General features: G+C 62.3%; 1 protein-coding gene across 9 annotated transcripts; it reads right to left on the bottom strand.

Annotated features, from left to right (window-relative positions):
• Window positions 1-132: 132 nt before the first annotated feature.
• GALNS (galactosamine (N-acetyl)-6-sulfatase) lies at window positions 133-27081 on the bottom strand. 9 transcript variants are annotated; one of them, XM_045890572.3, is made up of 14 exons: window positions 26947-27080; window positions 20408-20531; window positions 19874-19948; window positions 19329-19431; window positions 16711-16854; window positions 15423-15489; window positions 15215-15342; window positions 14757-14896; window positions 12801-12904; window positions 9567-9703; window positions 8661-8763; window positions 4625-4746; window positions 2721-2838; window positions 133-923 (listed from the first exon to the last, which is right to left on the bottom strand). In XM_045890572.3, exons 1-14 carry the CDS (start codon window positions 27061-27063, stop codon window positions 837-839), a joined length of 1569 nt encoding a protein of 522 aa, XP_045746528.1. In that variant the 5' UTR covers window positions 27064-27080; the 3' UTR covers window positions 133-836. The 9 variants fall into 9 exon arrangements, with proteins under 9 accessions (XP_045746528.1, XP_064437041.1, XP_064437037.1 ...); XM_064580971.1 differs by having other exon boundaries at window positions 2721-2802; XM_064580967.1 differs by lacking the exon at window positions 133-923 and adding an exon at window positions 930-2512.
• Window positions 27082-27113: the final 32 nt, after the last annotated feature.

The raw sequence follows: 27113 nt of genomic DNA, 5'->3' as shown, positions 1-27113 counted from the left end.
ACCGCCCCGTCAGCGGAGGTGGGCGGTGGCTCGGCAGCCCGGCGCTGGACGGAGCGAATTCCACTCCGGCGCACCCCTCCCCCTCCCGTCACCTTCCGCAAAAATATAGCTCTTAAAAAAAACAAAACCAAAAACGCCTGTTCCTTTATTCTAAAACTTTTCTTCATAATTTCCCAAGTCTTACAACGGTGCAGCTTCGGCATCACAATCCCCGCAGAGACGTGAAAAGCCCCCTCTACGGAAGGCGGCTACGCAAGCCTTCGGGCAGGGGCGGGGAGGGAGCGGTGAGGTGGCAGTCTACACCCGCTTGCGCAGGCCCCTCGCGGTAGGCCACACCCGAGCCAGGGGAGGAGGGTCGGCGGGGCAGCTGCGAGGCACCGCCTTGCCCCACAGGGTACTGGGGTCAGGATCCCTGAGGACGGTGGAAGAGCAAGGTCCCCCCTGGACCAGGGGGGTCTTCCTTGGCTGCGGTCAGGATCCCCCTCCACGTCCACAACCCCACCCTGGAGGGGTGCAGGGGGACCCTCTGCATAGGGCCAATGGGCCAAAACAGGATTGGCACGGCCGACTGTGACAGCGAGACTCAGGTCGCAGACACGTCCTCTGGATCCTGGGATGGAGGCCGGCAGAGGGAGGCCGGAGGGCAGCATTCAGCTCTGGGGCTGAGGGTCACCGTTGGCAGGGTCAGCCGGGCCAGGACTAGGTCTGGGCCACGTGGCGCCTTGCAGGTCCTGCTGCTGGCGGCAGGTGAGGTGTGTCTGGTGTGGGCAGGGCAGAGGGCAGCGGGGCTCCTCCGGCGCGGGAGCCCTGAGGCAGAATCCTCCCGCCTGCAGGTATTAGTGGGGCCAGGAGCACTTCTCCGGTCTGGACTCCGGGGGCGTCAGGCACTTCCCTAACTTTTCACAGCCTGGGGGCGCCCAGTTCTGGCAATAAGAAGAGAGAACACGAAGTTGCTCAGTAGTGGCCCGACTCCTGCCCTGCCCCACTGCCTCTTGGCCTCAGGGTGAGGACCCGCGGCCAGGCAGCCACCGGCCCTGCTGTGTCTCCACGTTTCAACAACAGCTGACTCAGGAGAGTCCTCAGCCTGCTCAGGATCATCCACACAAAGCTCTCTGATCGTCAGCTGGGGTCAGAGCTGGCCTGTTTCAGGGGAGCCCCTCGGCAGGGCACGTGAATGTCCACACTTGCTCTGTATGGCCGTATTTCTCCCGGTCCGGAGGAGGGAGCCTTCCTTGTTTCGCCATGTCCCCCCACTGCCCATGCGGTGTCCCTGTGCCTTGGTCAGGAGACTCAGAATCACCCTGGGGGCACTCCCCCCACAGGGGGCCTCAGAGGCTGTTAATGAATCAGAACATCAAGGGCAGTGAGAACCCGGTGAAGGTCTCTCCTGCACTGCGTGGCATCACGTGGCCTCTGGTTGCCCATGCAGGGTGGGGCCGGCCGCTGGGGCAAGGCAGGCTTCGGATAAGGAAGCTGTTCTCAACGTCGGACGCAGAGCAAAATGACAGAGTGTGTGCAGGATACAGACTCTGCCAGCCTGGGAGGTTGTGGGGAGCCAGCACCCATGATTCTGGAGGCTGATCCACACTGCTCTGGTCTGCCTTCAGTTCACTTGTGGGATTTGCGGGGGAGGGCTGGTCCCCCAGTTTTTCCGGGTCCAGGGGTCAGCCAGCTGCAGCAGCGTCCCAGCCAGGTCCCTCCACCCCCACGTCCACTACATTTGCACGCGGTAGGCAAGGACGCTGCCACCTGGAGCCCCAGCCTGGGCAGGCACCACATGCATTCGCTGACAGAGGGCATGCTGGGGGTGGGGACAGCTCACTTTCACAGAAAGATTAAAGATGGGGCTTGGAGTGGGCGTGGAGGGCTCTCAGGCTCCTGGGACCCCAGGCACCTTGGTGGTCCTGAGACGGGGACCTTCTGCTGCACTGCTGTGAGTTCACAAGGCAGACCGCCCCTCTGAGGGAAGGAGGCAGCCCTGCCGGCTTCTGCCCTGAATGTCCTTCTTGGGGAGCCTCAGGACACGAAGCCCCAGATGTGGACAGCAGCGACAAGGCCACCCCCACACTGGCCCTGGCTAACGAGGCAGCCTTGCCCGCCCTATGATCATGCCCAGCATGATTAGCTGCTAATGCCCGACTCGGTCTTCCCAGCACACGCCCCCCACGCCCACGCCCCCCACGCCGCATTGGCTCCTCAGCGCAGGCTGGACTCCACGTGGCAGCTGCGACGTGCTCAGCTGCCCTCCAAACCACCGCGCGGGTCTGCGGGCCGCTCGGGGAGAGGGGCCGTCCAGCTGGAACGCGGGGCTACGCCATCCTGATGGTGCTCGGTGGGTTTTGGGGTGCAGCCAAAGCTTCTGACACTGGGACACCGGAATCACCCATCTTTGTGGAGCGGGGTGCCACACACACACAGTTACAGGGACAGGACTTGCAGGCGAGTGCCCACAGGGTTCCAGGAGGTCTGTCCCTGACGGGACCTTCAGGCCATCAGCCCAGCATGTCCACACCTGCAGAGGAGCCAAGCGAGCCCCTGCCCCACCTGGGAGGTCTGCACCAGAGCAGCAGGACAGAAGGGGGGCTCAAGCCCACAGCCCCAGCAGCCTCCAGAAGCACAACAGCTCCAGTCTATGGGTGAGGGTCTGGGGTGTGCAGACGTCACACGGCCCCAGGGACACCCTCCCAGCATCGGCAGCCCGTAGCGTATCAAGCACTTACCATGACGGCCTGGTTGCACATGTTGAGCTGGGGCTGTCCAGGGACCAAGGTCTTCTGGTGCTGCCGGACGACCAAGGTGACCCTGCGAAGGGCATCCAGGTACTCGGGGCTGGCAAAGCTAGAGGCAAGAGTGCCAGGTCACTGAGGGAGGGAGGCCCGGGCAGGCCATCGAGGTAGGCCACCTAAGCAGGTCGGGAAGGGGCCTGGGAGTGAGGGATCCCTCCCTGATGGAGTCACCAACCAGCCGCCCCCACCTCTACCCCTGTGCCCAGGAGCAGGCCTGCACCTCAGGAACCTTCCCCACAAATGAGGTTGCGGGCACAGCGGCCACGACTCCTGCCTCACCAATCAGGCTGCCCGGCCAGCACCCCCAAGGGCACCGCCAGGGTCACACGCACCCCCAAGCAGACCCAGATCTCTGCAGGCTCCTGGTGCCTTCGGCTTTCTCGGTCCCTCTGGCCCAGATTTGTGTAGCAGGAGCAGTGGGTCCTGCCCTGCTCATCATGGTCTCTGGATCCGCAACTGTGGCACTCCCAGGTCAGCCCTGCTCCTCAGGCCCTCCACCCCGTCCGGCAGGCTGTGCTCACCGCACACACCGCCTGCAAGCTTTTCAAAGCAGGTCTCAAGGCCTGTGTCAAGTCTTTCCACGATTCTCTGGCCAGACGCACTGGGAAGGACCGGCTTAAGCTAGGTTCCGCAGTCTAATTGGCAAGGTCTGCCCTGGTCTCCTCGTCTGGAGCATGGACACAAGTGTGACGGGGGCACGTGTGACTTCTGGGGGACCCTGGGGGCAGTCATGCTCCTCCAGAAATCGGGCCCTGCCATCCACGCCCATGGTCCTGCTGGGTCTTGGCTCTGAAGTTACTTCCAGGGGCAGAAGGGGAGCTCAGACTGCTTTTTCCCAGCCTCCTGCTGGTCTAGCTTGATCCCCAACCCCACTCGCACGTGGCCCTGGGCTCCAAACCTGTGGCTGGTGATAACCACAAGGGGCTCCCAGCTCCCACCTGTAAGTGTCCTGGAGCGTCCATAACAAATGGCCACAGACTGGGGCTTAGACCACCGGCATCTCTTCCCTCCCGGTTCTGGAGGCTGGAGTCTGAGATCCAGGCAGGAACGCACCCCGTTGGGAAGCTCCAGGGGTCCCTTGGCAGTGGTCATGTCCCTTCATCTCTGCTTCCGTTTTCACGTGGTCTCTCCCCTATGTCTGCATTCCCTCTTCTGTCTCCCATGGATACTCTCATTGGAGGTAGGGCCACCCTAGTCCAGGACAACCTCACCTCGACCCTCACCTTAACTACCCCTACAAAGTCCCTACTACCAATAAGACCACGTGTGAGGTTCCAGTAGCTGTAGGTGTGGGCACACCTGTTTCCTTCCCAGGGTCCTGGGCCTCAAAGCTGGACAAAGGTCCCGGGCAGTGTCTCAAGTGCTCTGGATGGCACGGCAAGGCCCCGTCCCAGAGCCTCGCTGGCAGGGGCCCTGCGGTGGATCTTTCCAAGCTGTGCTGCCTGCCATGCACAGAGCTTCTCGTCCACCCCACACCTGGACCCTCAAGCCCCCAGTGCAGCCGTCCCTGAAGGCAGCCCAGGTGGGGGTCACACCGACCCGTGGGAGAGGTAGACAGATGGCAGGCAGACGGGCGCACCCGAGAAAAGCAGGCCACGCACGGCACCGTGCCGGAAGAAGCAGCGTTTGCCACGGCAGACACCAGAGGACAGGCCTGGAGCACCTGTTGGGGGCAGGAGGCCCCCGTGTGTTGCTTTGTGCTCTTCTGTGTCTCCAAGAGCTCAAGACGCGCATTTGACTCTTTGGTAACACCCAACCTGCTGGTGAGCACCTGCACTTGGTTGGGCCCGGCCAACATCTTCTCAGCAGCCTAAAGGCCTCCCCGCGCCCCAGCTCACCTGAGGGGGTACCTCTCCCCCGGGTCTCGTCCCAGGTGGAAGATCAGGGGCAGCTTTGTGTGCTCCTCCTGTGTGTGGGTGGTGACTCCAGAGACATTCTGCCCAGGGCAGAAATCAACACCCTGAAACGAGATGCCGGGCGGACGGTGAGGGCTGTGTGCATGTATGTGCGTGTACACATGTGTGCGTGTGTACGCACGTGTGTATGCGTGTGTGCACGTGTATGCACGCGTGTGCGCATGCATGTGCGTGTACGCGTGTGCACCTGTGAGCATGTGCGTGTACGTGTGTGCGTGAACGTGTGCATGCATTTGTATGCGTGTGTATACGTGTATGTACGTTTGTGCATGTGCGTGTACGCATGCGTGTGTACATGTATGCACGTGTGCACGTGCGTGTACGTGTGTGCATGCGTGTGTGCACGTGTATGCACGTGTGCGCGTGCGTGCATGCACGTGTACGTGTACAAGTGTGCATGCATGTGCGTGTATGCGTGTGTACGTGTGCATGTGCACATACACACGTGCATGTATGCACGTGCACATACACACGTGCGTGTACACGTGTGCTCGTGTGCATGCATGTGTGGTGTACATGCATGTGTGTATGTGTGCATGTACACACGTGTGTGTGCGTGTGTACATGTATGTACGCATGTGTGCGTGTACGCGTGCGTGTGCGTGTACGCCTGCATGTGTGTGTGTGCAACCACGCCCCAGGAGCCCAGGCAGCAGTGGCCATGCGCCCCGCGAGGCAGGAGCTCCCCGTTCCTGCGTGCTGCGTCCCAGGACGCACGAGTGAGTGCTCTGGGGCTGAGCGCAATGGAGCAGGCCTCCTGTAGGATGTCTTTCCCACATCCCTGGCCTCGGAGCCGCTGAGCCCTCATACCTGTGTTTTCAGTACCCCACTGTACCCCTTTTTGGGGAATGGGAACTCTCTTTAAAATGTTTTTGGGGTACCTGGCTGGCTCAGTTGGTGGAGCGTGTTAACTCTCAATCTCGGGGCTGTGAGTTTGAGCCCCATGTTGGGTGTAGAGATTGGTTAAAAAATCTTGAAAAAGGGGTGCCTGGGTGGCTCAGTCATTGAGCGTCTGCCTTCGGCTCAGGTCATGGTCCCAGGGTCCTGGGATCGAGCCCCACATTGGGCTCCCTGCTCTGTGGGAGGTCTGCTTCTCCCTCTCCTACTCCCCCTGCTTGTGTTCCCTCTCTCACTTTGTCTCTTTCTGTCAAATAAATAAAATCTTAAAAAAAAAAAAAAAATCTTGAAAAAAAGAGTGCTACCGCTTAAACAAAATACATAAACTGTTTTAGCCCATCTGGTAGCTTCCAGGACGAAGCCACCACACCTGGTCTGCTTCCTGCGGCCGCAGTGCCCCGTGCTCAGCACTCCCTGAAGGCTCCTGGGCCGCCTCGGAGGCCAGGAAGAGACAGAGGCCCATGGCAGCGGCCCAGACGCCCTGGGAACAACAGGGACTGAAACGGACTACTGCTGACATGTTCGAGGACACAGGAGCACAGATCGTGTGCATCAGGCCCAGCTCCACACCCTCCCCAGGCCGCCCCTGCCCTCAGGGGTCCTCTCCTGGTGTGTGTGTGGGGGAGGGCAGCTTCAGCTTCTGAAGTCAGCGTGTGGCATGAGCACCATCCAGGTGCTGGGATGGCCCTGGGGCTCCCTCCCAAAGCTGCTGCGCTCATGGCCTGGAGCTCTGTCCCCAAGGCTTGCAGGATGCGGGACTCCCTGACTTGGGAACAGGAAAAGCCAGAATCCTGACGTCCTGGTGAGCCCAGGGCCCCTCAAGCAGCTTGGCTCCAGTCTTCAGCCAACACAGGACACGGCTTATAGGGTCTGGAGAGGTGGCTGTGACCTGTGCACGTGAACCCCAGAACTGGGGCCTGGGGACAGACGTGTGCCGCTCGCTTCTCAACCACGAGCAACTGGAAGGCTTTCTGCAGGCCCCAGTGCAGGCGATGGGCAACCCCCCCGTGTGTGACCCCCCCCCCCCCGGTGTCTGTCAGGGACAGCTGGCCAGTGGAGCAAGTAATACTCTGCTTTTCAATAAAGCAGGAGGTAAGGAACCCATGAAATTTCATTTATCTGCACTGAGCTGTGATTCTTGAATCAGTGGCCAGAAAAATAAGGAGAATCGAAGATGGAGAGGGCAGCCAATAATGGATGCCCAAGTGGGCAACCCCTTGACCTTCTGGGAGCAGAAGTGTTGGAGAACACGTATGGATTCAACAACGAGAGAGCCACCACCTCCAGCACAAAAATGTTGGTAGCTAATGGTCTAGACAGAACACACAAATCCTCATTCAGATGCAAATCAAATACGGGATTTAATTAAGACGCTGCTCATTAGCACAGAATTTCCCTTACGACTGCTGTCCCGTGAGGGAGGGCGCGGCCGTGGGGCATCAGAGCCGAGCCAGCCCCAGTGGCCCCTTCCCCCTCAGAGCCCAGGCCTGTGCACAGAGCGGAGCATGGGGAGCGGGGCACACCTGCCCCTCCGTAGCCCTGGCCCGTGGAGCCCTGCACTTAGGCTAAGTGTGGGATGTGTGGGATGTGTGTACCCCACTCCTGCTGTGCCCTGGGCTGGTACAGGGAAGCTGGCCCCTCCCTCCTCCTCTGCCCTCCCTGCTCAGCCAGCCCCAGGGGAACGGAAAAGCCTGACCTGGGGTGTGGCCGGGCCCCAGGGATAAGAGCATAGCTGAGAAGCTAGCAAGGTCCATGTGGGGGATTCCCAAGCCAGGGACCACAGACCTGCACACACTGGCTGAGACGCACCCCAGGCCTGTCCCTTAGGTTGGGAGCCTGCCCGGGCCTGGCTGTGCCCCAGCAGGGCAGCCCCGTGGCTTCTGAACAAAGCTGCCGGCAGCGTGTCAGCCGCCTGGAAGGGCTGGGAAGAGGTGGCCTGCCATCCCCCTGGTGCTCCAGAGAGCGGCCAATGGCCGCAGGGACGCTGTCACCCTTACCTCTTGGGCCCTTCGCACCCTCACACGCCCCCTGGGTCATAGTGACCCCTGGAGGGAGAAGGGCCATCAGAACAGCCGACGGTCAGCCCACTCCCCCACCGGGCAGCTGCCCCCCAGGCAGGGACTCCCCTGACCTCTACACAGAGGAGAAAAGAACCGTGTGCTTCATCTGCTGAGAATTCAGAAGCTATGCCAAGCCAACAGCCCTGAGGGAGAGGGAGCCCTGTGTCCGCGGGCGGGGATGGCCTCTCCCGATACTTCCTGGCCCACCGTAAACACAGGACGGGTCACCCAGGGAGCTGCTCCACCTGCAGAACTTTCTGCACTTTCCCAACACCCTTTCTGAAAGAAGCTCCCCCAGCTCTTCCGGGTTTCGGCCCGCGTGGAAGCTGGGACGGGTCTTATCTGGGCCGGGGCTGACTGGACCCTGACCCGAGGGGCCCCAAGAGCCTGCAGGGCCAGGGAGCCCCAGGGGGGCCTGAGCAGTGGCTGCTCCTGTGCCACCTGGACTCTCGGGCAGCCGACAGCGGGGCTGGAGAAGGCCCTGGAGGGAGAAGCGAGGCCACACAGCTGCCCCCAAGCCCACATGGCCAGGCTCTGGGTTTTCGGGTGCTCCTATGACTTCTTAGCCTCTGAGCACCTAAAGGACAAACCACATGCAGCCCTGCCTGATAGGAGATGGGGTCCCAGGTGCTCAGGATGGCTGAGACTGTACCTGAAGAAAGGACGGGCTCAGCTGCGGGGAGGGACAGCAGGTGCGGGGACCCTGGACACAAGCTAGAAGGGCTGGGGGGGCCTGGAGGAGTCCTGTGCCAAGAGCGCAGACCAGGCAACGGGGCTCTGCCATGCCCTTTACCGAGAGTGTTCTGGTAGAGGTTGGGGATTGCTGTCACAGTGAGTCTGGAAGCCCACAAGTAAGGTGGCGAGCACGAGAACCCTGTGGCCACCAGCCCTCTGCAGAGGCCTCTGGTCCTGGCCGCCTGTTGGCCTGCGCTGACAAGAGGTGTCCTCCTAAGGACAGGGTGTTGGGGGTGCAGAGTCCATGGCACCTCAAGCCCCCGTACCTGTCTGAACTCCTCCCAGGAATTGGTCCAGGTCCAGAAATGGGCCTTGTACTGGCCAAGGGTGACCGCCATCAGCGTGTTGCCGCGGTAATAGAATATTGGCCTGTTGGGGAGGAAAGGAGAGGGTCAGGAGACATGAGAAACTTGTGGGCGCACGGTTATGCTGACATGTTACAGAAATGACTATGCTGGGCTCACACTGGGCACAAAGGTGAACAGGTCCACCAGGCTGTGAGGGGTGAGCCCCATGGTCGGTCCCCTTGGCTCTCGGCCCTGGGGGTGAAGCTGGTGGCAGGCAGAGAGCGGCTCTGGCCCTCACCTCGGGAAGACAGCCTGCTAAGACCACCACCACCTGCACCCCCTCCCCACCAGTAAACCAGCTCTTGTGCAGAGTTCAAGACAGAAAAGACAAGCAACGCTGAAGACACCTAACAATGCTGTCTCATCTGCGCCCTAAAGCCGAGGCCGTGGGCGGCTCCGAGGACGGTGGGGCCGCTCCCCTGCTACACGACTTGGCGTTTCAGAATTCATGTCCCTCGGAGCAGCCTGGGAACCTTGTTTTGTTTGAGCAGAACAGCAGCTGGTCTCAAGCCGGGGAGAAGCTGAGTCTGGACACGAAGGATCCAGCGGGGATGGAGCCCAGGATGGGGCCGGGCTCCGGGGGTCTGGAGGGCTGGTGACTCGGGCAGAACAGTCTGTCCTCCCTCCCGCCTCCCTCCGCCCCGAGCACTGGGCCTGGATGTGCCCCGATGCCGCAGGTCCTGGGAATGGTCTCGGAGGACCAGGGCTCTTGCCCCTCATGTCCTCCCCCTGCCCTGAGCCCCAGCTGGGGGAGGAAGCTGCTTTGTCAGCTAGGCTTGGCTCTGTCACCTGGTGCTGGGGGGCCAGTGCCCGGCTGGAACCCACCTGTCTGTCAGCTGGCCCCAGAGCATGGCGGGGAGCAGGTCCAAGCCGTCGATCACCCTGTCACTGGGCGGCGCCAGGCCTGCGAGGGACAGGCTGGTGGTGAAGAGGTCCATGATGCTGCCCAGCTGGTGGCTCACCTGAAATGATGGGACGGAGGTGCACTCAGGATGCCCTGTGCTGACCAGATGGCAGCCAGGGCTCAGGTCCCCGGGCATGGGCCCATCTGCTGCCCAGCCAGGGGCATATGGTCGCACCCCCTTCAGCGCACACACACAGGGACAGAAACCCTCTCTGCCCGATGTCCACATGCGGGTGCACACACCCTGGCCCTGGCTCCTTCCTCTGGGCCCTGCCTTTGCAGCCTCACCCTGCTCCAGGCTGTCCTGGAGTCCCTCACGTCATTGAGGGTCAGGCTGAAGCATGTGGGGCCACCACACTCACTCTCCCGCCTCAGGACCCCGCAGTGGAGGGACAAGCCCTCTCCCTGGGAGAGTGGCTTTGGGAGGTTAGGGCCGAGTGCAGATTCACTGTCCCATCCCCAAGTCCCGAGCCTTCGTTTCCGTGGTGACTATGAATTGGAAGGAGACAGGTGAGAAGAGGGGGCAGGAAGACGGCGGCGGGGTCCAGCCTGGTGAGGCCGGCCCCTCTGAGCCCATCTGTTACCATTACTTTAACACTGAGGTAGGAGCATGGGTGGAAAAAAGACCCATGAGGCCCAGAGCAGCACGGAGGAGGGGCCGCTGGCTGGGGCCGACAGGAGGGCCCAGAGACTACCCTGGCCCAAAGTGCATGGTCTAACTCCACGCAACCAGCAAGACGGGTCTGAGGAAAGCAGAGCTCTCGGCCAAGGGCCGTGTGCTGGTCCCCATGGATGCACGTCTGCTCCCCTCATCTGGAGCCCACCGGGTTCCTTCTTCCCACCACACAGCTCAGTGGCCTGGATCTGGGGGTGAGGGCCGGGTCAGTGGGGAGGCCTGGAGAGTCTGCTGGCAGGCTTGGTGAGGCAGGCACCCCGTGTGCACGCAGTTGGCTGGGACCTCCAGCCACTGCTTCCCACGCCTGGGATCACGTGTGGACACAGAGCACATAGGCCACGGCTGCTCACATCGCAGGTTCTGCAGCCCGGTGTGGGGGAACGGGAAGGCATTTGACTTAAACCTTCTGCGGAGGTTTGCAGAGAGGAGGCGGCGGCCAACGCATTATCTCATTGCCACAGCTTCTCTCTCTTGCCACTTTTTTTCGACAAACAGAAAAAAAGAAATCCAAATATTTTAACTGCCTGGAAAAAATAAATGGGGAGGGGACACTGCCATGTGGGTGGCATGGTGGGGTAGACCAAGATATCTGACATCATCCTTATGCGCACAGGACAGCTGGGAACACACAAAGAAACTCTTCCTGAAGGACAGAAACTCTCAACAGGCATGACGTCTTTAAGAAAAAGCAGTCCATCTGCTGTGGGCACGTGGGCGTCCCAGCTGGTGCCACCACCACTCCCAAGACTCCACTCTGGAACAGTCACCCTGCCAGGCATGAGGGGGGCTGAGTATTTGAACCTGCTGGACACACGACACGGTAGTTCAATAAAGTCCCCCCCTGGTCATCACAGGGCACAGGCCTCACAACCTGTCGGCTTCAATTTCAGCGTGTGCCGAGGGACACAGCGCAGGGTAGGCCACACGGCTCTGTTCGGCACACTCTCTCCTCTAGGGAGCAGGGCCCAGAAGGGTGGCGAGCCAGGCGGATGAGGATGATCCCAAAGGCTGGAGCCCTCCCTTGGGAGACAGGTCCCCGTGGAGATGGTCCCGGAGGGAGAAGCTGTGGGGGAGCCAGGGGCGGAGGGGGGGCTCCATGCCCCACGCCTGGGGCCTGCTCCCCACTCTGCCACCTGACAGCCAGCAGTCCTGACAAGTGCGTTCCTCTCCTGGGGCCAGTTTGCGAACATGTAGCATGGGAGCGGTGGTGACGGTGGTGACCGATGGTGATGTGATAGTGGACAGAACACCACCCACCCCTACTGAGGTCCACGTCCCAATCCCCAGACCCTGTGAACGTTTCCTTACATGGTAAAGAAGGAATCAAAGCTGCCAAGCAGCTGGCCTTAAAACAGGAGCTGATCCTGGATCCCTGGGAATGGCCGGGGGGCCAGAGCCAGAGCGACGAGGGTCACCGCGGGGCCCTGACCGTGGACATGGCCGGGGGCCAGAGCCAGAGGGACGAGGGTCACCGCGGGGCCCTGACCGTGGACATGGCCGGAGGGCCAGAGCCAGAGGTACGAGGGTCACCGCGGGGCCCTGACCGTGGACAGTGACCAGGGGGGCCAGAGCCAGAGCGACAAGGGTCACCGCGGGGCCCTGACCATGGACATAGCCGGGGGGCCAGAGCCAGAGGGACGAGGGTCACCGCGGGGCCCTGACCATGGACATGGCCGGGGGGCCAGAGCCAGAGGGACGAGGGGACACTCGACTGGCCGTTGCTGGCCTGGACGGTGGAGGGAGGGGCCGTGGGTGCCTGGAGAAGCCCGGAAGGACGAGGAAACGGATGCTCCCTGGAGCCTCCAGAAGGAAGTAGCCCTATGATGCTGTGAGCCTGGCCCAGGAGGCCTGGCCGGTCTTCCGACCTCCAGCCCGAGTGGATGAGGGTGCTGTGTAAGCCACCGAGCGTGGCAACTGTGACAAAAACCCTAAGGGAGTCCGTGTCCCTCGTGGTGTGGCTGAGGGCTGAACTGATCACACTGCTCCCTGGAGCACGTAAAGGGGAGAGACCAGTCCAGAGACCGTGGAGGAGCATTTCCAAACAGTGGCCCTGACACCCAGTATTTGTCAGGAGTCTGAACTGAGCCGCTCAGTGAGAGAAGACCCTGTGTGGGGGGTTCTCGGTGGAAGGAAGGACAGAGCAAAGGGCTCCGAGGGGCAGAAAAGGGCTGCTATCTCTGTGAGTGCGCCTATGGAACCAGTGGCCTGGGAGACACACTTTGCGGCCAAACAAGCTTTTAGAAACTCAGCATGCCCTGTGGCTTCAGGTATTCATGATGTCCACCGGCACACTAAGGCTCTGACAAGTCCTGCAGGAAAGAAACCTGTTCAACTTAGCTGCACTCAGGACTGCCACGTTCAGGGACAGGCAGCCTCGTCACCTGATGTCCCAGGGCCTGCCCCACCTGCCCTTCACCAGCTACCTCCTGGTGTGGAGGAACTGGGAGTCTCACCTGCGCGAGCGGCTGACGTGACTCACCTGGCCTGCAGGGATTTTCCCAGGCCACCACGCGATCGCAGGCTCCCGCATCCCACCTTCAAACGTGGTCTGCTTCCCGCACAGAAAGGGGCCGTTGCTACCACCTAGGAAGACAGAGTCGTCACGCACCAGATGCCTATCCTGAGTCCCCAGGGTGGCACCCACCCTGCTGGCCACTCGCTTTCAGGAGCTGTCCGTCTGTCACAGCCTGCCCGCCACCTTCCTGGCCCCTCAGGAATGACGCTCAAGGTCAAGGTCACAAGGCCTGCAGATCGTGTGGCAGTACTGCTGTGTCCCTAAGGCAGTGCGACCGCTCAGAGACAACGTGACCACTGCCGTTGGCCAGAGGGGCAACACGGGTCCCAGGGAGCCGATGGGGTTCACGGCTGCCTGCAAGGCCCATGTAACTGAGACATTCGCGTCTTCCCGCGGCCCGTGTGCGTGTGGGGAGCCTGATTCAAATGTGTCGGCCCCTGGGTGCCCCGGCGGGTGCTCCGTCGAGCGCAGGGCAGGTTCTGTTTCTGAGAAGTCCCACTGTGAACCACGCGTGTGGAAGGGCTGGGGGGCAGGCAGCCCCGGCCAGGCTGGCTCGCTCCCAGAGCCCAGGACAAATGGTGCCCTGCTGCCTCCAGCACCAGCGGCCTGGAGCTCCCGCAACCCCGGCCCCCGTGACAAACGGGAGGGCTGTTGTCCCTCCCGGGCCGGCCCTGAGCCCCGCCCCCACATGCGCGCGGGCAGAGCCAACGGAAGAGCAGCGAAGTGCGCATCAGGGCAACGAGCAAGCACAGGTAGACGGAACGCACACGCGAGAGAATCGCGCCACACAGCGAGGAGGACCGATGTGGCTCCTTCTGGGGGCTTCATGGGTCCCACGGGTGCTGACGAGGGTCCACTGCTTGTCCTCCTCTATTTCGCACGCTATGAGGCGAGCGTACGGATTTACATTCTTACAACTAAGCACGTGGATTTTGTGTTTGTGAACCATTCCATGCTTTAGGCACGAAGATGGGACACTGAAGCCCAGGCCTGGGAGGCTGGTGGTCCAAGCGAGGGCTGGCCATTGGGGGCTCTCGGGGCACCGAGCTGGGTAAGCGTAGCAGGGACAGAGGCATCCAGCCAGCCCGGGGCCTTTGCTGGGGGGCGGACAGAGGGTGTCGCCCTCACCTCTGGGACCATCAGCTGTACGGGGAGAGCCTGCGTGAGGACAAGATCCCTCCATGGGCCGTGGACGGCACTCCTCGGGACCCCAGACCAGCCAGGCCCAGACTCTGAACTGTTGTTCTGTCGCCAACATGATTCCTTCTCAGCTTGAGCCCATCTGACCCCGGGAAACCAGCCGTAGGAGCCCCCCCGACTGCAGGGTCCCCCGCACCTCCCTACCCAGCCCTGTCCCCCTGGGGTTTCCTGTTCCCCGTGGCCTTCCTTCCACAGCCCTCTGAGTGACTCAGGGCCCTGCTTAGGCCCCAGCCCCTTAAAGGAAAATGGGACAAAGAGACGTGCCCCCCGGGGGGGGGGCGACTTAAAGGACACGAGGGTGGGACCTCCTTGCTCAACAAGATAGAACAGCCTGAGAGCTTGCTGAGCAGCCCCAGGGGGTCACGGCCCTGTGGAGATACCGTCGTTGAGCCAAGCCAGCACTGTGGGGTGGGGGGCTGGGTCCCTGCTCTCCTAGACACCACTTCCCATGAGGTCTGGAGACGCTCTGGCCTTTCAGGAGAGAAGAGTACTCCATGTATTGTGGGTGTTGGTGGCCCCTGCCGGTCTCCTGTGTGACAGTCTGTTCCCACCAGACTAGGGCCCCCAGGAAGGAGCGGGTGTCTCCCTCATTGGACAGGCCCCAGGTTGGCCCCTTCACACTCTAACCAGGGTGGGTGAGTGGCCCTGATGGAGCCTCAGAAATCCCAGGGTCCCAAGGGCAGCCCCATCCGCAGAGGCGAGGGTGCGTGGAACACTGGCCTTGTTTAGGAGCAGAAATGAGGGCAGCGCCGTTGTCAGACGTGAAGAAAACAAACGTGTTCTCTGTGATCCTCAGGTCCCGAAGAAGCCTCATGATTTTCCCAACACTGTCGTCGATCTCCCGGACAGCATCCCCGTACCTTGGGGAGAAAGGGCGTCAGTGAGCAGTGAAGTCACGACTTCGGGAATGGACAACACAACGGACTCGCTGAATTCAAAGAGGGGACGAAAAGTCCAGTTCCCAGAGCTAACCCAGGACAGAACCAACCATACCACTACAACCCTCCTCCCACGAAGGCCGGGCTCATGGACAGCTTCGGGGAAGCAGGGGGGCTGCTGTCTCTTTCCGTGAGGGGTAACTGAAGACATAACGGCACTGAGCGCCCCGTCCCCGGAGGTAATCAAGCATGGCTGAACCCTCCAGGTGGGAGTCCATGTCTCTACAACCAAGGACTCACCGCCCTCGCCGGCTGGTGCCCAAGAAGGGCCGAGAAGCATAAACAGGTGCGTGAGTGGCATCGATGGCCCAGTAGAGGAAGAAGGGGCGCTGAGCCGCCTGCTGCCTCTTCATGAAGTCCAGAGCTTCCTGAGGAGAAGATGCCACCTTTGTGTGCCCAGAGGCCAGCCTCCCTCATGCGGGGCCTACCCAGCCCACGCTTCCATTACCTGCAAGTACATCTGCGTGAGGTTGGCTTCCCCAGTCTTCAGATTGATTGGAAATTCCTCATAATATCTGAAAATAACATAGACGCAGACAAAAATCAGATCTTAGAAGACCAAGAAAGCCTCCTTTTCTGTGATTTCACAGGCAAAGTTACGGGCCTCGTTCACAAGAAAGACGAAACGCGAATGTGTGTGTAAATGTCACTGAGGCTGGCCCACGGCAGCCCCCCCATCTGGGAGGAGCAACGTGTGAGGACAGGGAGGCTGGCAGAGGCGGGTGTGTGGTCACCCAGGGCCAGGGGCAGCTCACGGGGCGTAGGCGCTCTAAGCTGGCCAAGTCTGCGGCACCGCGAGCGTGCCAGGGAGCCCCGAACCACGCTTCCAACGGGGCGCGTTCTCTCTCCATGAGACTGCTATGAAAATGCAAGGGCCTGACCCCGCTTTCTGGCCCATGATGCACAGCAGTAACTTCCACCAAGGGGCGCCTGGGTGGCTCGGTCGTTAAGCATCTGCCTTTGGCTCAGGTCGTGATCCCGGGGTCCTGGGATCGAGTCCCACGTCGGGCTCCCCACTCGGCGGGAAGCCTGCTTCTCCCTCTCCCACTCCCCCGCTTGTGTTCCCTCTCTCGCTGTGTCTCTGTCAAGTAACTAAAATCTCAAAAAAAAAAAAAAAACCCCACAAAAAACTTCCACCAAAAATGTGAAATACGAAAGGAAGGAAGGAGGAAAGGAAAATCAAGCCACACGAATCTGGAGACAGACCGGGGCCGACCCCAGCAGGGCCACACTGCAGGCTCTGTGAAGGCAGGCCCGCAGCCAGTCGGGCGCACGGGGAGCCACTTGGCTCAGACAGCAGAGTGCTCCTGGCAGGCTCCTGAGGAAGGGGGCAGCCCCGTGGGCCCCTAGCACGTGGCCCACAGGCCAGCCTGGTGCAAACGGCCTCGAAGCCAGAGCCCAGGGCCGCTCAATGGCTTCAGGAACCAAACCTCAGAAGCTGAATGAACATGGTGCTGTGTGAACACGCCTTGTTCAGGGGAGGGTCTCGGTCTCATCGTATTGCTAACCTTTTCAAGGTTAAAGCCCCTGCAGATGTGGCTTAAGCAGCAACCCTAAGCCGCAGGTCCTATAAACCGCGGGCAGAGCCGCCAGCCGACAAAGCCAAGCGCTGGTGTGCTGGCACACCAACGCTGGGAGCAGGTGGTTCCAGAACCTCCGACCCGCTCCTAGAGCAGCACCAGAGGGCGGGGCTGGGCTCTGCTGTCTTCAGGGTGGGGAGGGAAGGGACCCGTTACCTGCCGACCATCTCCCAGTCCCTGTACACAGGGATGTTGGGCCTGGCCCTGTTGTCATAAGGTCCAAAGTGACAGTTGGGGGATCCAAACCACTCGTCGAATCCATGCTTCAGGGGGTGGAACTGAGGCCTGTGGCCCAGATGCCTAGAAACAGGAACCCAGGACACTTTAGGGACCCCTGCTCAGAGGTACCCCAAAGTCCTGAGCACGGACAACTCCTTGCCTTCACAGAACATTTCAGGGAGCAAGTGTCCCTCCCGGGCCCTACGTGTGCTGAGCCCCAGGCACCCTGAGACCTCTTCCTCCAGGCAGGCACCAGGACCCCACTCACCCCCGTCGAAGTCGAGGGCCCTGGCCACACAGGGTGTCCAGGCACAGAGGAGCACTCAAGCATCCCTCCGGAATGCTGGGAGGGGCTCTGGGAAGACACATGGTGAGCTATCTCACACCCACCAGAACCCACCCAGAACTCTGAATGCAGCCCCATCTCCATGCTCTGCTTGCTTCCTTTTTTCATTAGGACGGTTCTGTGGGTTCAGCTTTCTCTGAGATTGTGAGGAAGGAAATGTTCCAGGGAAGTAGTTACCAACCTCTCGGGATAAGGTCTTTAAGAGCCTCTTCTCCCAGTTATGGATAATCACGCCCCAAAAGATGGATGGGGGCTCTGGGTGAGCTGACCGCCCCAGCCTGGCCTCATCACAGACGGGGACAGCGCCAGTGACTCAGCACCCTGGCCCTGCACGGGGATGGGCGGGCCTGCAGGATGACAATGGCCATGCTCCCCAGCCCACGCTCTCTGTACTGCGGGCATCAGAAGCCCAGCACTCCCACCCCTCACAACCCTCCCTTTGTCAGTTCTGCCAATAGGAGGTGCCCATGGGAGGGGCCAGCAGTCCCTGAGCACAGACCCGTCTGCTCTTCAGAACGCACAGTGCAGGTAGACGGGGGTTTTCCACTCCGGCCACGGGCTCTTCGGTAGCACGGCAACCCCACTGGGGCAGTGGGCTCACCCCTGTGTCTCACGGCCACACAAGCTTGAAAGCAGAGTCTCCCTGCTCTGCTGCCTCTGGGGAGGCCTTGGAGCAGGTAGCCAGAGGGCCCACCTGCCTGCTCAGAGGTGCTCCAGTGGCTCGTGTGGATCCCTGGGCGCTGGTCACTAGGTCAAGGAGGGTGCGGTGTGGTGTAGTGGGGAAGGGTGGGCCATGCGGGGCCAGAACCAAAGTGCCCAGCGACAGAGTCTAAGAAAGATGCCAGTAGGTGTGTCTCTTGGGGCCTCGGCTGCCACGGCTGGTTCTCAGACGCTCTGCCTCCCGACTGCCACGAGGCCAACGCCGGCCTCTAGCCTCTGCAACCCCTCCGCCAGGGGCAGGAACATCGGCTCTGCTGGGCCTTCTCTCTCTGCAGATACCTGTCAGCTCTGCGCTTTGCACTTCCTCTCCGCGTCTTGTGTCTGCCCGGGCTTGCTGCTCCAGTGTGGTCATGTCTCCCCAGCCACGCCAGCACCGGCCGAGAGGGGTCACACTGGCTGAGCGTGGCATTCCAGCACACCCACATGCACCAGCTCGATGGCCTCTGCTTAACACAAACAGCCGACCGAGGTCTTGCTTATGCTAAGCCGTCAACTCAGAACAGCAGCGGGGCCAGCGCTGCCCTCAGGCGAGCGGGAGCGGGCAGCCGGCTGCGGCCCCTGGGACCAGGGCAGCCGGAGCTGGCTCCACCCAGCCCCAAAGTTGCCCAAGCCCAGAAGTCTGGCTCTGTGGCGCTGGGCTGGGAGGAAGAAGGTCAGGAAAGTCCACAGGCCTGTGATGGGACCCCGCCGAGACTGGGACCCCCACCCTGGAAGCCTGCTGGACCCAGGGCAGAGCTGCCAGGCCGGGCATCACAGGGCCCTTCCCTTCCGTGGGCTCCACCCAGACACGGCCCTGGCTGGCCTCGTGCCCGGCCTCTGCCAGTCTCCCCGGGCTTTCCGGGCACTGCCCGGAACTGTGCAGGCAGCAAGCACCCTCTCAGCTCTGCTTGGCCGCCACCACCTCGTCCGAGCACTGCTCGGCAGGACGGCTCCCAGCGAGACTCGGGAGCGAGGAAGCATTCGTTAGGCGGCTCCTGGATCACCAGAATTCTCTAACGATTAGACTACTGTTCCGGTTTCCGTGGACCTCCCACGGCTGTGACTACTGTGTTGTGCACGGGACGCGGCCAGGGCGCTCATCCTCGAGAAGGCAGTGCCAGCAAGCTGCGGAGTGGCTGAGGGCAGAGGGGCCACGGTGCAGGGAAGGAGGCGCAAGGAGGGCTGGACATCAGAAAAGGCTCCCCAGAGACGGTGGGCTTGCTCTCTTCCAAGAGCCCCACGGCTCGGGAAAGGGAGGAGAGAACGTGTGACCTTCACATCTTCCATCCGGGGCTGCACATCTGGGGGTCCCCATTGAACCTGCTCATCGCGGCATGCACAGCACGCACGCGCACCCCGTGGCCTCTGTGGTCACGACTGCGGGTCCGACGATCCCACACCAAGCGACTGTCCTTCACCTACTCCCGGCTGCTTCTCCGCTTCCCCACCAGACAGAGCGCCTGCGCTCGCCGGCCGGCTATGCCCGCCCCGCAGGAGCGTCAGGACTCACCACTTGCCCACAATCTTGCTGGCGTAGCCGGCCCCCTTCAGCAGCTCGGGCAGCAGGTGCTCCTCGTCTGGGACGCCGCCCACGATCTCCTGCGGCGTGTAGGCTGCAAGGGCAACGCAGGGTGTGCGCACACGGGGCTGGCTCCCTTGGCTTCCTACTCTGGAGCACGACCGTCCCGGCACACTTCCCGCTCTGAGCCCCGGCTGCTGGGCAGCCCCAGGGACAGAACGCAGCCGGGAAGGAGTGGTGCCTGTCCAGCCTGTCCTCGGCAAAGCAGCCGCCCGACTCTCCACCGAGGCCCCGAGAAGACCAGCACTCAGGCCACCTTCCTCTTCACTTACTTACGACACACGGTTTCTGACGGAGGCCTGCTCTAAACGATGGGCTACACCCACACAGAGCCTCTGAGACTCGGGAACGAGCTGGTGCTCGCTGAGCCAGCCCGCAGAGGCCGGGTCACATGTGAGGACGGCGGCAGACACCCCCGCCCGCCCGGCCCCCCTCACCGTCCGGTGCCACGGGAGCTGCCCGTGAGTACCACGTACCGTTTCTTGCGTGCCCGTTGGTGGTGTAGAAGCCGCTGCGGATGGGCAGGCGTCCCGTGAGCAGAGCTGCCCGCGCTACATGGAGGAAACAGAAACATCACAGCCTCCGTGAGGCTCCTGCTGGCGTCTCCAGAGAGCCTGGTGGGCACAGCGCCTGGCACGGCAGCTCTCGTGCCCCCCCACTGGCCTTCCTTCTCCTCCTTGGGGGAGCACGTAAGGAGTCTCCCCAGCACAAGTGGTTGTCCTGGGAGGAGGGGGCACTTGTCCTGAACCACCCACAGCCGCTCTGCTCCGGGAAGGAAGAGCAGGTGCCATGAGCAGCGACCTCTGCCCCCAAACCCCTTACATGCTCCGTGCTCTTGGTGGCCTGTGGCAGCATGGAGTCCAGGTGCTCCAGACTGCTGGGGCCCCGATGGGAGAGGGTTAGGGCCGCACCCGCCTGCCGGCCCTTCTGGTGCTCTGCTTGGAAGGAAGATGGGTGGAGCCCGAGTCCTGGTCCCCGCTCCTTGCGCCCACGGGCCAGCCACAACTTACATGGCGAGCACAGCGGGTTGGCTGAGTAGAAGTTTGGGAAAAGCATCCCTTCTGCGGCCATCTGGTCCAAATTCGGGGTCTCTCTGGAAGGTTCTCCATATACCCCCAGGTCGCCCCACCCCATCTGCAGAAGACAGCATGGAGAGGTCGAACAAGCCTACTTCCGTCTTGGGGGAGACGTGAGAGATAAGCCAAGGGCTGCCCGCCTTGCGCCCCACAAGCCACAGAGCTCCCACCACACCCCCGTGCCTGGCATGGGCTGTGGAGCGCCGTCAACTGGCTTTGCTACGTGCACCCCGCTCAGTGGAGATGCCCATGTGCTCCACTGCCTCTCAGCCTCTGGTGCTAGCATCTCTGGGTCACGGGGAACCAGCAACTCAGAACACAAACCTACGTACCACATAAAGAAGCAAGACCTCTGAAGTGTGTTGTGCAAACTCAGATTTGAAGACAAGCGGAAAGGCTCCCCACCAAGTGAAACACAACATGGCCACACGACTGGGCTGTTCCCCTCCCAGGCCTACCCACGAGAATGGGAAATGAGCACCACGCAGAACTACATAAATACATGAATGTCTGCGGAGACATGACTGACGACAGCCCAGAGCAAATGCACCAGGCGTCCAACAGCTGCTCGGTGGACACACAGATCGCGGTCTATCCACGCGGTACCACGCTGAACGTCATGTCTACTCAGAACCTGTGCACGGCCTTGTATTTGGAAACACAGGTGCAGGGGCACCTGGGTGGCTCAGTCAGTTAAGCGTCTGACTCTTGATCTCAGCTCAGATCTTGATCTCACAGTCGTGAGTTCAAGCCCCGAGCTGGGCTCCACGCTGGTGGAGCCTACTTTAAAAAAAAAAAAAAAAAAAAAAGGCACTGCCGGTGTAATCAGCCTGGATGAAGACTCACAAATCCGACTGCTGTCCCCATCAGAACACGGAGAGGCGGGACACAGACACAGGGGAGCCGTGGGAGGGCAGGGGCTGAGGGACACGGCCACAGGCCAGGAGCGCCAGGAGTCCCCGGAGCTGGAGGCGGCAGGAAGGGCCGCCCTCCAGAGCTCAGGAGGGGCCGGCCCTGCTGCCACCCTGACTTCAGACTCTGGCCTCCAGAACTGGGGCAGGAGAGATTCACTCCTGTTTGTGGTCAGTGGGGCTGCCCCAGGAAGCAACAGACGTGCACTGAACGACGCTGTGGGCCAGGACCAGACATGAGGACTGCGTGCCATGGGGTTCTATTTTCGTGAAGGGCCAGAACAGGCAGGGCCAGAGGGTTGGGAGGTGGATCGTGGGAGCTGGGGGAGGGGAGGCAGGTGCCTGCCAAGGGGCACGGGGCTTCTTCTTGGGCCGATGGACACGGCCTGAAGTGGACTGTGGTGGCTGCACAGTGCGCTGAGCCCACGAGACCCCGCGGACCTGCCCATCTAAGCCAGTGAGCGGCCTGCAGCCTGCACGATGTCCCCACACAGCTATCCGAAAAGTGCAGGCAGGGCACCTGGGTGGCTCAGTTGGTTAAGCGACTGCCTTCGGCTCAGGTCATGATCCCGGAGTCCCGGGATCGAGTCCCGCATCGGGCTCCCTGCTCGGCGGGGAGTCTGCTTCTCCCTCTGACCCTCCCCCCTCTCATGTGCTTGCTCTCTCTCAAATAAATAAAATCTTAAAAAAAAAAAAAAAGAAAGAAAAGTGCAGGCAGCCTGCAGGCCCCGACCACTCTCCTGAGTCAGCCAGGAGGCGGTCCCTCTGGCCTTTCAGCTCTGAATTCCTCTGGGTGTGGTTTATTCTGAAGTCTGTGAAACGGCTGTTCTGTTTGGTGACCACAGGCGCAAGCACAGAATAAGCCCCTGGAGGAAGGTGTGGCCACAGGAAGGATGGAGGATAAGCTTGGGGGCAGAAAAGGGACACTGTCCCTCAGTGACAGGAGTCTGTGAGGCCCCACACAGGGAAAAGGTCCCATATGTCCCAGTCGGGGGTGGGAGGGGCTGAGAGCATGGCCCGAGCCAGACCCAGCAGGCCGAGGTGCAGGTGGAGGGCGGTGCAGGTGGAGGGCGCGGCTGCCTCTGCCCCGAGGCCACGGGACTCACTTCCCTTCCTGGGATCCACCTTTCCTTTCACTAGAGCTGCTCACTGCTGGCTGTGAGGGGTCATCCTAGGCCCTCAGACTCGCATCAACATGCATCGAAGGACATACACGGTCTGCTCAGTGGCTCGGGTGCTTCAGGCTGGGGTCTCTGCCTGACAGGCCCACCACAGTCACACAGCGGCCGCTTCTGTTTAGCCCGACTTCACACTCCCCACTCCTGCCATACAGATAAGGACCCAAGACACAGCCAGCACCCGGGCACTCGGAAGTGGGCCTCTATCCCCCTGCCCAGCAGCCCCGTCTGCTGTGGAGAAGGGAGAAAAGTCAGCTCCACCGAAGAGACCGTGCTCAGCATCTTCTAAACTCATTTAACAGCCATCTGCAGGGGACCCGCCTGGTCCTGAGCGCACACCGAGGAAGAGTGAGACAGCTGCTGTCCTGGCCCTGAAGCCCCCGCGGCCAGAAGCCCCACCCTGGCCCGAAGCCCCCCAGCCCTGGCCTGTCTAGCAGGAGAGCCAGAGTTTCTATTTCTGCCCAAGTCACTGTGTGTTTTCTGTCAGTTGTCACCAAAAAGTCCGAACTAAGTTGCGTTTGCCAACCAGGACAAAAGTCTTCGAGACTTCTTCGCATATCGGCTGTTAAACAACCCCAAAGCCACAAGGAAGAACCTGCACAAGAGAGGCCCGGCCCCAGTCCTGGCCCTCGCGGCCGGCTGTTCCGGTTCCCTGCTGCCCGACGTGGGCACCCAGGCCAGGGGTGGGGAGCTGCCCATGAAGCCCCCTCAAGAAAAGCACTCCCAGGGCCGGTCCCGCACACCACTCAGGACCTCTTGGGCCTGAACCAACGCTTTCAACAGAAACACTACCACCTGTATACATCTGCGTTTTCCAGCAATCCCATAGAAAAGGCAAAAGAAAACAGAAAAGGTTCATGTATTTTAACCCTGTGTACCCGAAATGCGATCATCTGAACATGCCTTCAACACGAAACACTCCCGCCACTGGCGAAGAAACAGGCAGCTGGCTGTACACGAGGTCACCGCGGATGGGAGGGCAGGAATCGGAAAGGCAAGCCATTGCGGAGTCTGGCCTTCGGACACTGCTCCAGCGGCTCCCGCGGGGCTCGGCTTGCAGAAGGCCGCCCCATGGGCCGGAGAGCACGCGTGTCCAGGCCGTGTTGTTGACGGGGCCAGCACCCGCGAAGTCTCCCCGGCAGCCACCGGGGCAGGGTCTCCCGAGGAGCCTCAGCGCCTGCTCCAGAAGCAGCCCCGCTCTGAGCGCGCTTACAGGAGTAGAGAAGCACGGTTGCTGTCATCCCCGGGGAGCCAAACTACGACGGAAGGCTAGCATCTTTCAGGATTACCTAAGAACCCTTAACTTTCCATACGAAATCGTTTTAATAATGAAGTTATTAAGTGAGAAATTTTACGCTCATTTCCTTGAACTAAGTCTTCGGAACCTGAGCATCACAGGCAGCTCTCCTCCGTGCTGACCTGCCAGGACGGCCCTGGTCCAAAGGCTCCCGTGAGGCTCTCTGCTGGCCTTTTGGGGAAACTCTGAGCCATTCTTACTGGAAACGCTTCTGACTCTAACTGGGGGGGGGGGGTCTCCACACCAACCGCTTCTTCGACTTCCCACAACCCAGTTCTACCCCATCTACCAGGAGCTAGCATCAGACCCCACAGGCCGGGGCTCGGTGCCACAGACTGGCCCCTCTGCAGACGCCGGCCGCACGTCCCGGGCCTCCGTACTTCTTTTTATTTTTTTTCCACTTTTAAACAGAAGCTCCACACCCAGTGCGGAGCCCAATGCAGGGCTTGAACTCACAACCCCGCGATCAAGACCTGAGACGAGACTAAGAGTCGGGTGCCTCACCAGCTGCGCCCCCAGGCCTCCACACTTCTGCCGGAACTCAACCACTTGCTGTCACAGCTCACAGTACCCAGAATGCACCGTACTTCCTATTCGCAGTTTGTCATAAAGGATGTGACTCAGGAACAGCAGACGGAAAAGATGCCCAGGCGAGGTGAGGGTAGGGGGAGTCACACTGCCAGCAGATGCCATCCCTTAGGGTTTCGTGGAGGTGTTGCTGCAGAGGCAGGGCTGATTAAATCACCGGCCGTCGGTGACAGAACTCAAGCTCCAGCCCGGTGGCCTTCCCTGGAGGCCAGGGCCAGCTGAAAACTCCTCTCTAACCATGCCTCAGCCCCTCTGCTGACCTGTCCTGAAGCTCGCCAAGGGCCTCCACTACCAGCCAAGTCACATGGAAGCTCTGTTATCACGGCGGGGTCCTTCCAAGGGTTTGAGGAGCGGACGCCGGGACAGGTGACAGGGCCTGAAGGGCACCAAGCGCCTGGGCTGCCCCTGCCCCTGCTCTACCCTGACACCTCACACCAAGTTCAGAACCTCCATTTCACTCCCAGCTTCTGTGGATCAAGAGCACCGGTGACAAAGTCACTGAGAGACAAATGACAGCTCAGTCCCCTGCCAGGCATCCTGCTAACCTCTGCAGGGCCGATCCATCAGTGTGACCAGAGTGGCCACAGGCCTGGGGCTGCACACTCACGCAGCGGCGGACACTCCTCCTGCTTCAAGTCTTCCCAGACCCAGCGAAACCTGACCTATGGCCAGAATTCTCTGCCAGCCCGAGCAGCCGACCAGGGAGACGGCAACAGCCCCAGGCAGGGCACATCCTGGACGCCAAGAGCAGAGAGCGACCTTCAGGGCAGGCGGGCCCTGGGTCCCGGTCAGCTCTGCACCCCTTCCCTGCCCCAGATACCTGGGGCAGTGTTGGGGGGGATGGCAAGGTGACCAGGGGGTGCTGGAGAACTGGCCTGGGCCGCCGCTCTGTCCTTCTGGAGTGGGACAGACGGAACAGTGGAGGAGTCCTTCCCTGGGCAGCCTAGACGTGACTACCGTAGTCCAGCTCTACCAAAGTAAGGCTACCGATGGCAGGGCCAGGATCTCACGGCCCCTGGTGGGTGCCACACAGCCCTCCCTCATGTCCTCCCCTAGGGCCCATCTCCATAGGCCACCCCATCTATGTCCGGCCACCTATGACCCTCCCCCACTCAGGGCCCTCCCCTCCTCCCCCACGGCGCCCCCAACCCTGCCGCATTCACGGCCCTTCGCCCCAGGCTGCCCCCCCAGCCGTCCCCCCTCCACGGCCCCCCCTCCCCCCAGCCCTCCCCCCTCCACGGCGCTCCCTCCCCCCACGGCCCTCCCCCCTCCACGGCCCTCCCTCCCCCCAGCCCTCCCCCCCCAGCCGTTCCCCCATCACGGCCCTCCCTCCCCCCAGCCCTCCCTCCCCCCACGGCCCTCCCCCCTCCACGGCCCTCCTCCCTCCCCAGCCGTTCCCCCATCACGGCCCTCCCTCCCCCAGCCCTCCCCCCTCCACAGCCTTCCCCCCTCCACGGCCCTCCCTCCCCCAGCTCTCCCCCCTCCACGGCCCTCCCTCCTCCACGGCCCTCCCCCCTCCACGGCCCTCCCTCCTCCACGGCCCTCCCCCCTCCACGGCCCTCCCCCCTCCACGGCCCTCCCTCCCCCCACGGCCCTCCCCCCTCCACGGCCCTCCCTCCCCTCCAGCCCTCCCCCCTCCACGGCCCTCCCCCCTCCACGGCGCTCCCTCCCCCCACGGCCCTCCCTCCCCCCAGCCCTCCCCCCCCAGCCGTTCCCCCATCACGGCCCTCCCTCCCCCCTCCACGGCCCTCCCTCCCCCCACGGCCCTCCCCCCTCCACGGCCCTCCCTCCCCCCAACCGTTCCCCATCACGGCCCTCCCTCCCCCCTCCACGGCCGTCCCTCCCCCCAGCCCTCCCCCGCTCCACAGCCCTCCCTCCCCCAGCCCTTCCCCCTCCACGGCCCTCCCTCCCCCCAGCCCTCCCTCCCCCCTCCATGGCCCTCCCTCCCCCCACGGCCCTCCCCCCTCCACGGCCCTCCTCCCTCCCCAGCCGTTCCCCCATCACGGCCCTCCCTCCCCCAGCCCTCCCCCCTCCACAGCCTTCCCCCCTCCACGGCCCTCCCTCCCCCAGCTCTCCCCCCTCCACGGCCCTCCCTCCTCCACGGCCCTCCCCCCTCCACGGCCCTCCCCCCTCCACGGCCCTCCCTCCCCCCACGGCCCTCCCCCCTCCACGGCCCTCCCTCCCCTCCAGCCCTCCCCCCTCCACGGCCCTCCCCCCTCCACGGCCCTCCCCCCTCCACGGCCCTCCCTCCCCTCCAGCTCTCCCCCCTCCACGGCCCTCCCTCCTCCACGGCCCTCCCCCCTCCACGGCCCTCCCCCCTCCACGGCCCTCCCTCCCCCCACGGCCCTCCCCCCTCCACGGCCCTCCCTCCCCTCCAGCCCTCCCCCCTCCACGGCGCTCCCTCCCCCCACGGCCCTCCCTCCCCCCAGCCCTCCCCCCCTCCACGGCCCTCCTTCACCCAGGGCCCTCCCCGGGAGCCTGACCGGCGGCCGCACTCACGTCGTCCATGAGCAGGAGCAGGATGTTGGGGGGCTTCGGGGCGCCCACGGCCCCGAGCCCAGCGGCGCTCAGCACCAGCAGCAGCCGCCATCTCGTCGCCGCGGCAACGGGCGCCATAGCAACCGCCCCCGGCGCCTCCAGGCCGGGCCCGCGACTGGAAGCGGCGG

Source organism: Mirounga angustirostris, unplaced genomic scaffold (assembly GCF_029215605.1).
Source record: "Mirounga angustirostris isolate CCGP_5_RB_7025 unplaced genomic scaffold, mMirAng1.0.hap1 SCAF_16, whole genome shotgun sequence".
In the NCBI taxonomy this organism is placed as follows: domain Eukaryota; kingdom Metazoa; phylum Chordata; class Mammalia; order Carnivora; family Phocidae; genus Mirounga; species Mirounga angustirostris.
This window is presented reverse-complemented; position numbering and strand designations above follow the sequence as displayed.

Bases quoted from the DNA above. Each gene is read 5' to 3' on its own strand.
- GALNS (XM_064580967.1), bottom strand. From the start codon at position 27,063: ATGGCGCCCGTTGCCGCGGCGACGAGATGGCGGCTGCTGCTGGTGCTG. The intron at 15,343-15,422 runs GTAATGGAAGCG...TCTTCTCCTCAG, and splicing joins TCACGCAGATGTACTTGCAG to GAAGCTCTGGACTTCATGAA. The intron at 14,897-15,214 runs GTGAGTCCTTGG...TTTCTCCCCAAG, and splicing joins GGCACCAGCCGGCGAGGGCG to GTACGGGGATGCTGTCCGGG.